Here is a 12641-nt window from a genome sequence, read left to right as displayed (position 1 = left end):
GCTGGGAATCTATCTAGTATTTATCCAGCACCTGTGTACTATTGGAACATATCCAAGTATTGACAAATAATACCATTTCCCTCTCTCCTCTTTCCCAAAGTGTGGGAGAAATTGCCTTGTTGACAAATTCTCATGATTTTATTCTGACTCTCATGATATATCCTGTTTTTCTTAAAACTCCAGCTCTTGGAATCTCCTCATAATCGTAGAATCTCAGCCTTCATTAAAATTAAAAAGATAACTTTCTAGCCTTCGTGATTACAGAGAAAAGAGTGAATTCAAAAGGCAAATAAAAAGAACGAATTAAAAACAAAAACAACTCCTCATGATTTTGGACCATTTAGGGTATGAAAGAAACAGCCTGGTTCATTCACAGTAGTTTTGCTGTGGGGGAAGATGTGAAGGACTAGAAACCCTATCTTCTGACTCCCAGGCTTGGAAATCTATGCCAAATGTTCACCTTTAGAAAACTCTGCAAGACATCTGTAGAGGAGGTAAGTAGGGTTTAAAATCTTACATGGTTGGCCAAGAGGGAATTCTGGCATGGCCCAGAGGCCAAATCCAGCCAACTGACTTCTGTGTCTTTAGTACACGTCAGGCCCATGACTAAACATCCCAGCTTGCAAATCTGCATCCTGATCTGAGCAAGATGGAAATGGAGCACTGCATGCTGGGACTGCAATCCCCATCCTCTGCCCTTCTGTATTACCGATGAAAGGGGCTGCAATCTGGTAATGGTAAATTAGGTACAGCCCTCAAGCTGCTATAGCTAATATGTGCTCCACTGGGTATAGTCTGAGTGCTCCAAAACCATCACAGCTCTACCATCTTGTTTTGCTCGACTCCTTCCTTTCACTAAACTCCCTCATGTTCTCATGTATGTACTGCATATATTCACTCAGGCTCTATTCAATTAGCATTAACTACAACAAAAGGGGCCATTTCTCATTAATCATGTTCTGCCTATAACTGCCTTTTAAACAAAACTGCAAGCACTGGCCATTGCTTCAGTTTGCCTCCTGAATTTGTAGTAGGGATGGGTGGGGACTCACTCAATCATATCTAACAAAGGGCATCAAGTGGGTAAATATGGACAGGGGGACTTTACAAGGATGAGACTCAGAAACTAAACAGTGCATGGAGGAGAGCCTGAAATCAGCTTGCCTGCCACAGATGCCTCTGTGCACCTTCAATTCCATCATGTTACCAATAGCTTTAACTGTAACCAGGAGCAGTTCTTTAATAGATTGGGGTCAGGACTGCTTTCCGGACAAAGTCAAATCTTAATTTTGTTTCTGCTGCTTTCAATCTTGTACCAGGGTTGCTCTTTTTCCCTTTAGAATTTATGAAAAAAACCAAGGGTCCTTTTCCAGGACCTCTTCCCCATTTCCACAGTGGGACATAGAAATTCCTTAAGTACCTCGATTTTGTTTTGTAAGATGTGAAAAGAGCAGAGGCAAGGTTTTTGTGAGCAAATAAAACTTATCAGCCTGTCCAATTAAAGACATCTAGCCACAAAATATGTGGGTGAATATTGTTTTAACCTGCTGCCTAGTTCATACTCCTTTGTTTCAGAGGCAGCATTGAAATCATCTCTGTATCCACCACTTTGAGGTGGCTACTAATGAAATGAAATGTAATTGTCAAGAAGACCCCAAGGTTAAAGGTTCGTTCGTTTCTGAACGGCATGCTCCAACACGCACTGGGTGCCACAAAGTAGCAGAGTGACTCTGTAACCAGGTCAGCATTTTTATTTGCATGTTTTCCCCCTGGAATCTTTTACCTCAATGGTTTAACCATGTTACATCCATGTTTGATCTGTGCAGGCAGATGGATCTCGTAAGAGAACTTTGCTAAGCAAACAAAAAAGAAAGCAAAGTGTGTGGTAAGTGCATACACACACATTGAGCGTAGTCATTGCATCCACTCCCTTTATAGGCATATCATATCTTAGTTCAAAGGAAAATCATATGTTGAGAAAGAACATTAAAATGCCACTACAGTCAGATAAGGGTCTATCATAAAAACTGCACTTTCCATACAGCCAGGAGGTCAGCTCTGTTGACTAACAGACTTGAGCTGAGGACTTTCCCACAAAAACATGCTTTTATTAGCTTTCACTCCACCTAGGCCTGCAGAACCACCACCACTATGGGAGAAGAGGTGACGGTCTAGTCTGGCTTGTGTATCAGCAAAATAAATGATTATGTATGTTCCAATTACAGATATTTTGACTAACAGCAATAATGCATGAGCCAGTCGCTCTTCTTTCCAGCCTCAACACACTGGTTTTGAAAAAAACTGCAAGGGATTCCTGAAAGTTGTTAGAAGTGTAATGCTCCTTTGAGAGAGGGATGCAAGGGGAAAAGGCGGACAAAATCCAGCACCGTGCAGATGTGATTGCCGCCATTATCTCTCCACCATACAGGGAACAGTGAGCAAGGTATGCATGAGACGCCGTGGCGTTATTGGTAGCCATTAATTGGAATGGACCAAACTCCACTTTTGGTTCCCTTTGTGCAGCCTCCGCTGAAGTCAGCATGACCATATGGATGTAAGAGCAAAACCTGGCCCTGGTTCAGCAGTATCCATTCTAATGGAAGAGTGCAATCTAATGGCTGTTTTTAGCTGTGCAGACCAGTACTTTTCTTGCCTGTGTGCATTCAGTTCAGGTTTCAGCATAAAGAAATACTCACATACTCACCCACCCCTCCTCTGCTCTCCTGCCCAAAAAGTGCATGGCACAAAGTTTACCACTCTCCGTCTTCATGGTAATGAGGTGGATTGCAGACAAGCAGCAGTAAAACTCCTGGTTTCCCTCTCACTTAGGGAGACAGATGACTTGCTTTATCACTTCTGGCAGCCCTGTGATTGGCCACTGAGATTGTATAGGGCTGGAATACATGCAGCCCCAAGACCAAATTCTAACCTGCTACAGCAGTTAAAGTAGGCATTTGGCCTGGACAGCAAAAGTGAATTGGAATGGTCCAGCTGCCTGGGGGGAAAAGGTTGGCTGAGCACATAACAAGACAGTCTGAACAAAGAGGACTAAATCATACTCAATAAACACTTATCCGTTGCTGTCATATAGTGCTGGTAGATGACATGATGGAATGAAAGGATCAGAGTGTGGCAACAGTGCGTACAAAGGGAGGGACTCCTGGATAAAGCAGTAGCCTGTCTGGTTTGTTTAGCATTAACTAGCTACTGAAATTCAGTATTTGGCTTCTTGTCTGTGGCAAACATCGAGAAACCACTGCCTTGAACGTGAGACCTGTGGCACCCGCTCCCAGAGCATATCGCACAAAGTAACTCCTTTTCCCTTCTGCTCTTTAGATTTCAGTGTCTGCTCACTAGAAGCTAATCTGGCGCACAGCACAAGATTAGTGGCCCATCTGATTTGCGCGTAGGGACATGTCAGAATTTTATCATAACTCTAATTGCAGCCGTGACTCAAGGAGACAAAATACTGACCCAATAAATTCAGACGAAGAGCAGAATCACAAGGCAAAATTATAACCCACCTTAAGTAAATTCCAAGCTATTAAACTGTCAACAGTGTTTCCCATCTCCTTGCTAGTCCAAAATACACTATGTTTTGCACTGAAGGGGAACTGAAAAGCTCTCTTAATTATACCTTTAAAAGTGCTCAAGATCAAGATTACGTGGATGTGTGGAGTCTCATACACAACAAATAAATACAATTTTGCAGTCTGACAGCCTCACCTGTCCTGCAGGAAGGAATTCTGATATTCAATGGAATTCACCCTTTCCGAGCAGGAGAAAATATGGCTACATTCCAAAGGAGGTCACACACAGAGACAGAGCTATAGGGGTACAAACTGAATGGCCCAAATGGCAGGGGTCAGAGGGACATTCAGAACAGAAGGGATTCAAAACTAAGGGCCCTTTATTAGTGTTGGGTTCCCCCAAATCTGAGATCACCCACTCCCCCAAGCATTCACTGAACTGGCGGACAACACAGGTCCTAGGGTACCTATTGAAGCACAGACCAGGCCCAGGGCAAAGTCCATTAATTCCTTTCTTATTATAGTGAGATAATGGCAAAGCTTTGCAAACCCTCATCTAATTTCAATTAGAAGAAAAAAATATTTGCAAAACCTTAGCAGATGATGCACAAAGTCTGCCTGCCTGGTTTCATCCTCTGACTTCGGTCCCTGAGCCACCCCTCGCTTTCTTTTCAAGAGTTACAACAGGTCACCTTTAAAAACTAACACACTTGAAAGCCATTTCCTAGCAACTCCCAAGTTCAGGGTTTCATGTTTCTTCGGCAACAGTTACTGGCTCTGTAAACACCTACAGGCAGAGCATCTCTCAGCGTACCCTGTGCTGTTCCAGATGTTCATCAGAAGAAACAATGGATCCTGAACACTGGCCTTACTGGGTGGAGAGCCCTAGTTCATCTTGAGCAGAACTATGTTAGTTACTGTTTGCTGAGATTGACGGGACAAACAGGCTCATCAGAAGCTTGTGCTAACACCGTCTAAAGGAAAATGCATCCAAGAATAAAAATGGTAGGTTAATTATGTCCTTCCAAAACACTCCGCTTTCCAACACAAGACTCTTCTGAGACCCCAAGTATTTAGAGAGCCATAAAGAAGTGCCATCCTAAGGAGAGTGATAATTAAAGGGATAGCCTTACGCATTTATCTTATAATCTGTGTTAATTTTCAGCAGCAAAGGAGATTATTCTGAATTGGCTAGTGTGTCTGTGTATGTCGCTGCCCTCTGCTGGATAGCATCAAGACTGCTCAGCTGTGTGTCACAGGCTCTATACTGCTCACAGCTAATCAGGATTCTCCTTTAACCTGAGTGGCAAGGGCCTGTGCTTTTGGAGCAGAAGGATCCACGCTGTATTCTCAAAGAAGCTTCAGTGTGAAGCACTGAATGTCTGTGGTGTGCAGCAGAGCGATGGCAAGGAAGCCAGAGGCGTATTATAATAATAGCCACTCTCATTGAGGGGCCATGGAACATTATTACTTTTTTTGCTTTCATTTTATGGCTGCCTTAAAAAGAAAGTATTTAGAATTTGAAAACCACTTCTTCACAGACCTTTGTGGCAGGCTGAATTCTGGACCTAGACTAAAGGACAGTCACCGTCAGCCAGACAGAACGTTGGCCCAGGATCTCCTCCAGGTCGCTGGGGCTCCCCTTTCCCCATCACAGCTGTTATTGTACTGCATGCTCATTTGGGATCGCAGAAAGGACAGTTCCAACTGGCAGATGGACTTCCCCAATACAATAATCACCCCCAGCTTTGAATCATCCCTTCCCTTCAAGCCGACATTAGAAGGGGCCTTGGAAGCTTAGTTGACTCTACTGTGGGCCACCACCGCAAAGTATCTGTGGTAGGTGCTATGACTGCCCCTACTTCCATCTCTCTCACAAACCTCAGAGATACACAGGAGCCATCTCCAAGCAGGTCAACAACAGAGCAGAGCTTTTACTCTAACACTGGTAACCTCCTTCCATATGGAACGTACCAGTTTAGTGTATTTCTGTTTCCAGCCCTTCTGCCACTTTATAATCCAACAAACTAACTGCCCCCTGCTGCCTAGAATTATACTTTCTACCGCTACTAAAAACCAAGCATCTAGGTATCTCCCACCATAAGCAAGGGCTCTAGATTGGGATTTTCTAAACTACTTAGAGTTAGGTTCCCAATTCCTATTGAAAGTCAATGGGAATTAAGGGATTTAGGCACTTGGCATTTTAGAAAATACATCCCCTAAATGTCAAAAATTTTTGTATCAACCCTTGCCGGCTAACCTGGCTCGCTCTGTGGTTTGGCCCACCTGCTTTCCCCTTTGCGAAGTTCCCCCATACCTTTTCCCACACACAGTAGCAAAGTTTACAGGTGGGATCAAGTGCTTTTAAAACAAACAAGAACCTGTGCGTGTGGGTGCAGAGACAGCAACAGGGAAGACACTGTATAGTACCTGCCTGCGTAGCCAGCCACAGGGTGGGTCTCTGTCCTGAACAGGACTAAGTTGTGAAAATGCCAGCTAAAGCTTCCTTCCCAAACTGCTGGCCAGACTTCTTTTAATGCTCTCAGAAGGCAGATTACCTGGAAACGATGCTTCATCAACTTTCCACCCCTCTGACCTCCTCAATATCATCATCTCTGGCATTATCTGCACACTTCTTCATTTCCCATCGGCACAGCCTGGGAAGCTAATCCCTGGTTTAAGCTAAATCTCCACCCTCTTCACCGATGGAGAGGATATGGCCGTAAGCATTTCTCATCGCCGTGGTTACTTCTCTAGCCTATCCCTAATTTCCCACTCTCAATTTTCTCTCTCACACATTTAGCATCCGCATGTAAGCTGGGGCGAGAGGGGGAGGGTGTTTATTCTTTGTTGAGATATTGCCATTTGCTCTTAATTTCTGCCCATTTTTAAAAACTTTCAGAGGCTGCTCAGTTCTTCTGCTGACAGGATTTTTGTGCCTATTCAAGGCTCTCTCTCACTCACTCTCTAATCCTGTTCTTTATGGGTTTGTTTAACCGCACTGGCTGCCAGCATCCCTTTTAAATATTTCATTTGCCTTGGGCTTTTGCTCTCTTTTGGGTTGTTTTCAAGGGGGGAAAGAGGGAAATTAGATGTAGATTGATTTTTTTCCTGAGTTAATTTGGACAATAATCGATTCCAAAGATTTTCCTTCACCTCATCCTGCACTTCTGTGAAGTTGGGGGCTGTGGGCACGCTGCCAAAATGCCACTTTCAGATACAGTGAGAGAAGCATTTCAGTTCTGTTTACACTGTAATCAGCAGGCCTCAGGTGCACACCAACTTCTAGCTTGTTTATCATACCTTGGTTATTTCTGTTGATCAAGAGAGGGGAGAGGAAAAACCCTCCTAAAATGATGGGATGTTCCCCCAACCATGCGAGGCAACAGAACTGTATGTGATCGCCTGGGAACGTTTCCCCTTTAACTGATTCCACTCTAGTTATCCCAGTCAGCATCTGGACAGTTGAGATGTCCTTCCCCTCAGCAGCCTAGGCCTTTCAAATAAGCTTAGTGTATCATCTTTCACATGTCCTGAGCTCTCTTTTTAACATGTCAATCTCCCAGTGTTTTAAGTTATATTTAAAATTAAACCCCTCACCTTTGTATCACGTCATAGAATCATAGACTATTAGGGTTGGAAGAGACCTCAGGAGGTCATCTAGTCCAACCCCTTGCTCAAAGCAGGACCAACCCCCAACTAAATCATCCCAGCCAGTGCTTTGTCAAGCCAGGCCTTAAAAACCTCTAAGGATGGAGGTTCCACCACTTCCCTAGGGAACGCATTCCAGTGCTTCACCGCCCTCCTAGGGAAACAGTGTTTCCTAATATCCAACCTAGACCTCCCCCATGGCAACTTGAGACCGTTGCTCCTTGTTCCGTCATCTGCCACCACTGAGACCACCTGAGATCCATCCTCTTTGGAACCTCCTTTCAGGTAGTTGAAGGCTGCTATCAAATCCCCCCTCATTCTTCTCTTCCGCAGACTAAATAACCCCAGTTCCCTCAGCCTCTCCTCATAAGTCATGTGCCCCAGCCCCCTAATCATTTTCGTTGCCCTCTGCTGGACTCTCTTCAATTTGTCCATATCCCTTCTGTAGTGGGGGGACCAAGTCAGATCCAAGTATAGTAACATTAATTTACACATCCACCCTCCATCTCTCCAAAACTCAACCCTCTCCCACCAAAAAATGCTACATACCAACCACTTGACTTAGCTGAGCTTTATTATAATTAGAAAGGCAGAATGATCCAGCAGTTAGGGCACTAGCTTTGGACTTGGCTGTGCCGCTGTAAGGTCTACCGTGGAGCCGCTCTCCCATCGGCATAATTCAACCACCTCCAATGAGTGGCAGTAACTATGTCAGCAGGAGAGCATCTCCCGCTGACATAGCACTGTCCACACCGGGGTTTTTGTCGGTGAAACTTATGTCGTTTGGGGCTGTGTGTTTTTTCACACCCCCAACTGACAAAAGCGCCAGTGTAGACATAGCCTTAGTGTCTCTGTGCCTCAGTTCCCCGCCTGTACAATGAGAAGGGACCTTCACAACATCTCAGTGAGGTTGTGAAGATAAATATGTTATAGATTGCGAGCGGCTCAGCTATTACAGTGATGGGGCCACATAAATACTCGAGAGAGACAGCCAGATTATCCCTGTTCTTTATGACAGTGGTTACAGAATGAACACCTGCTGAGCACAGACAGAAATGGAGGAAAATGCACAACAGGTCCTCAAGCCCTGAATTGCTTAAGAGAAGTACATAAGATTAGCTGTCAAATACAACTGGGATAGGCACACAGGCCATTCTAGACTAGGATACTGGTCAATCTAGGTTTGTCATTTTACCTCCAGCAGGAACCAACAGCTGACACTTCCATAACAAAAGTGATGAAGACGTGAAACCAATGTTATTGGGACAAATATCTCTAGAAGCAGTTAACAGTCACTGCTGATCTACTTACCTCAGTATTAAGTTTAATTTGGTGAACCCAACAGATGCCTTTGAACTGGATGAGCCATTTACAGGCAGCAGTATCTTAGGTAGCTACAGGGTGCTCATCAGAGTAGTATCTCAGCAAGTCTGGTGTTTAGGAGACTGACAGGATCTCACCCGAGTTCAGGCAGTATTCCCTTTGTCTGGTAAAGCAGCTGTGGGTAGGGCTGTCAAGCAGGCTATGGGAGGGTGGCAACGATAGTTCAGGCACATACTCCTGCAGGGTTTTGCTGTGTTTGGGAAGAGTTAAAATAGCCTCACAGAGTAGCAGAAAGAGTGTCTGGGGAGAAGCAGCAGCTGCAGGAACGCTGCTGGACTGGTGAGCTTTAATACAGTGGGGTGTTACGTCTCCGTAAGCTTCACCTTGCTTTTACCATCTCATAGCCCTGTTCAAGAACATACATATTTCTCATCCAGTCAGACTAAAGGACACAGTATCCGTGGCCTGCGTGGCTGCAATAGTTTCCTTCTCTCCCACTTTGATTTCTGGTTTTTACTGGCCCCTTGGTGGCTGGGACCCTTCATGAGCAAGCAGGAGACAAAAGCGAAGTGTAACGTGCCACACGATGGAGTTGGAGAGATGTAAATGCGGACATATGTTGCTCAGTTTGTCTCACCAGGAATTCACACACACAGACGTGCAAATGCTCAGCACAGAACACAGAGGCATTGTCATCACCTACCTGTTCTACTGTGGAGCTTGTGACTCAGGTCGCCACCCCTGACCGGGGAGCTGGAGGTTTTGGACAGTTTATTTGCTGACACCCTGTACATCACGCCTCCTATACAGCAAAAGCCTTTGTTCCTCCAACTCGGTTGCAGCTGCTGGGATTTGCCGCCTAGGGTTGACTGGCGCATTTGGTTTAATACCAGAGATCTGCAAAGACAATGAAATGCCACAAATGGGAGAAGAGGTGAGCTTTGCATCCATAAAGCTATCCAGTGAAGCTTCACTTTGCTTCAGATTTCATGGACAAACCTACAGCTGCAGGGAGTCTTCTGGGGATAGGATCCAGCCCCACCTATGGCCACTTGCTGTGCGAGCTGGATCCTTCCTGCTCATGCTCCGTACTACCATAATGATGGAGAGCTCTAAGTAACTAGAGAAATCAGGGGCTCTCTTCTCCTGCTGTTTCACAGCCCAAGCTGGAGGAAAATCATAGATTCCCCCACTCCTATTGTTTAACATCTATTGACTACTTCTTTTAAGGCCCTTCTGCTCCTCAGCTCAGGACACAGTACACCTTCATTCCCTCTTCCCTACAGGCCTGAGCAGCCCCGTCCTCCCCAAGGTGGAGTAGAAGGTTGGGGGAAGTGCTGCTGGGAGGAGAACTCTGGGTCTTGAAGCTGGCTGAGGGGGGCTAGGGGACATCAAATGGCTTCCCAGGGCACCTTGGATTTGGTTGACCCAGCCCTGCTCACTAGCCCTAAATATTGCTGACTGATACCATGGACCTCCAACGCTGAACCCAAAGAACAGCTAAAACCTGGGCTGTATACATGGCTATTAGTGCATGACAGCATATAGCACAAGGAGGTTTCTGTGTGCCTTCTAAATATAGAGCCGACTTCACTGCTACCAAAATACATACATGTGGACACAGCCATCCCAGTGAAACTGGGCACAGGAGCACTCGGCTGCCCAGTGGTTTGGAACATCCTGTCCCTAGCCCTGGCTCATGGAAGATCCATAGCTGCCAAGGGCAGAAAAACCAAGCTCAATGGTTCATTTAAAGCCAGAAGTTGGCTCTCTCTGAGGAGCCCCCTTTTCCCAGGTTGTCCCTGTTTTGCACCAATGCCGGAGAGGATGCCCTCTCTGCAGAATCTTCCCAAGAAAGGATGTCCTTCCTAGCCAGATGGAAGGTTGGGGCAGCCCAGACGGGGCTGGCAGCCCAAGACCCAACTGCAATCATAAGTAGCTAGCAACAGACGTAGGCCTGGAATTCCACAGTCAGGTGGGACAAACAGCATCCGGACTGTGCCCCACTACTGCAGCTGAACAGAGTCTGTCCAAACTTACTGGAGCCCTAAAGCTGTAGGAAAGTGATCCACAAACTGTGGCCCTTCAGTACCTCTTTAGGGCCTTACATGTGGTTCTTGTGGGAGGGATGAGAATGGAGTGATACCCCTTACTTCCCAGCAGTCAATGGGACAAAGGTGTAGCACAATCACATGGCCCTGGTGCTTTTAGGACACTGGAGTATGATTAATCTAAGGCCTGTTGACAGCTGCATGAGATGAACAGCAGCTGATAAAGGCTGTAAACTAACACCTTAGTACCAACTCTACCCTCCACGTGCTCATTCACTGCAGGAAACCCTTCCAGCTGACAGACTGACTTTTCCTATGTAATGGCAGCTTGCATTCAATCTGTGTAAAGCCGTGTGCCTCATTTTTGTACATATCTGTTATGCATACAGAGCTGTTGTGGCCAAATCAAATCCACTCAAATATCAAGTCCTCTTAACCATTTACCACTAATCCAAACAGTAATTTGTTTATGCAAATTACAGCTCTAATTTTGTATTAGTAAAATTTATGCTCATAATGCTATTAACAGAACGTACATAAACCACGCATTACTGAAGAATATCTGTAAATTAAGGCCTGGCATCCCATCAGCAGAACGCAAACCCTGGGAGCACTACCTTTAAATGAAGATGTGCAAAGAAAGAGAGAATTGTAAAATGTAATAGTTACATTTATTAGTGCTTAGTTTGACAGTCTATTCATTTAATATGGCTGTTGCCATTGGCTACCAACCGTACATATCTGCTTGCAAGTTTCCACAGATGCAGGGCAGGAGAAACCTTAGAATGAATGGTTATGCTGCGGTATTCTGCAATCGGATTCTTTGGCAAGCCCTTCAATGTGCCTTTGGGATTTGCGCACCTTATTAAAGGTCTAAAAATCTGTGTTTATAGCAAGGGGACTGACATGAAATGGAGAAAGAAACTTCCCTGTCATTCTTGTACAGTGAAGTTAGCATTTCTAATGAAGCTACAAACAGCACAAGCCCAGTGGTGGGATCTCTGACTGAACAGACAGATGTGCGTGGATCGGATCGCAATGCAGAATGAAAGAGAGTTGCACCTGATTTCCTCCTGCATTCTCTCCACGGAGCCTCTCACCTCTGCCGTCCTAATGTGCAAATCTGTGACGTAGTGAGGACAGCGGCCCAGTGGTCAGAGCAGTAGCCTGAGAGTTGGGAAAGCTGGGTTCAAGACCCTGCTCTACCACAGACGTGCTGTGTGACCTTGGACAAGTCACAATCATTTTTTGCCTCAGTTCCCTGTGTGTAAAATGGGGATAAATGCGCTTCCCCACCCTACAGTGGTGTTGTGAAGATAGATGCAGTAAGATGATGAGGCACTCCATTACTATGGTAAAGGGGGCGATTTACGTACCCCCTATAATAAGCCTGACTATACTACGTCACGGCCTAGTGACCAGCCTGCGGATGGGAAACAACCCCTATCTTCTGCATTTCAGAGGTTTGTCAGCTTGGTTCCTACCAGTTTTCTTGGCTCATCCAAACCAAAAATCACGGTGAAAGTAGTTTTCTCTCTAGAGAGATCTAGTTCCACTGGTCTGTGGGGAACAGGATTCTTTAGAGATCAGAGGTGCTTGGTGTGCATAATGTTTGGTTCTTAGGAAACCTCTCTGACATCACAAGGAGATCCACGCAGAGCCTTAAATTCACAAGGCCTGGCAGGAGTGAACCTCATCTCTGAGCTACACTACACTGCAACGTGTGCTAGGTAGCACTCTCCTGGTGGGCCATTTGGAAGCGTCAGCCAGTGCAGGATGGACCTACCCTCCTTTTAGGCAGGGGAGACAGGACACAGCATATTAATCGCATGTTAATCCCATGCGCTTCCTGGTGTAATTCAAGACCTTGATCAGCCTCTAAAAGGCACATAGTGCCTGTCTCAGGCACCACCTCTCCTCCCCCTGAATCCCATCATTGCAGGGGTAAATAGCCAAGGCTTTGTTGGTTGGTTCCCAGAGTGGAATTCCAAGGACCTGCGGTAAAGGCCTCCCAGTGGCGGGGTTTCAGCTGTCGAATTCACTCACAGCACAGACATATCAGAGCCAGAGATTGATCTTCAAGGCG

General features: G+C 45.6%; 1 protein-coding gene across 2 annotated transcripts in view; it reads right to left on the bottom strand.

The window, feature by feature from the left end:
• The window catches only part of ZC3H3 (zinc finger CCCH-type containing 3), a 351773-nt gene that overhangs the window by 131466 nt on the left and 207666 nt on the right, over positions 1-12641 (bottom strand). For both annotated transcript variants that reach the window (XM_084620589.1, XM_084620590.1), the window contains exon 5: positions 9208-9401. In XM_084620589.1, the coding sequence (XP_084476715.1) occupies positions 9208-9401 (194 nt within the window). The remainder of the gene's footprint in view (positions 1-9207; positions 9402-12641) is intronic.

This window comes from Lepidochelys olivacea, assembly GCF_965140295.1.
Source record: "Lepidochelys olivacea isolate rLepOli2 genome assembly, chromosome: 2".
NCBI lineage: Eukaryota > Metazoa > Chordata > Testudines > Cheloniidae > Lepidochelys > Lepidochelys olivacea.
This window is presented reverse-complemented; position numbering and strand designations above follow the sequence as displayed.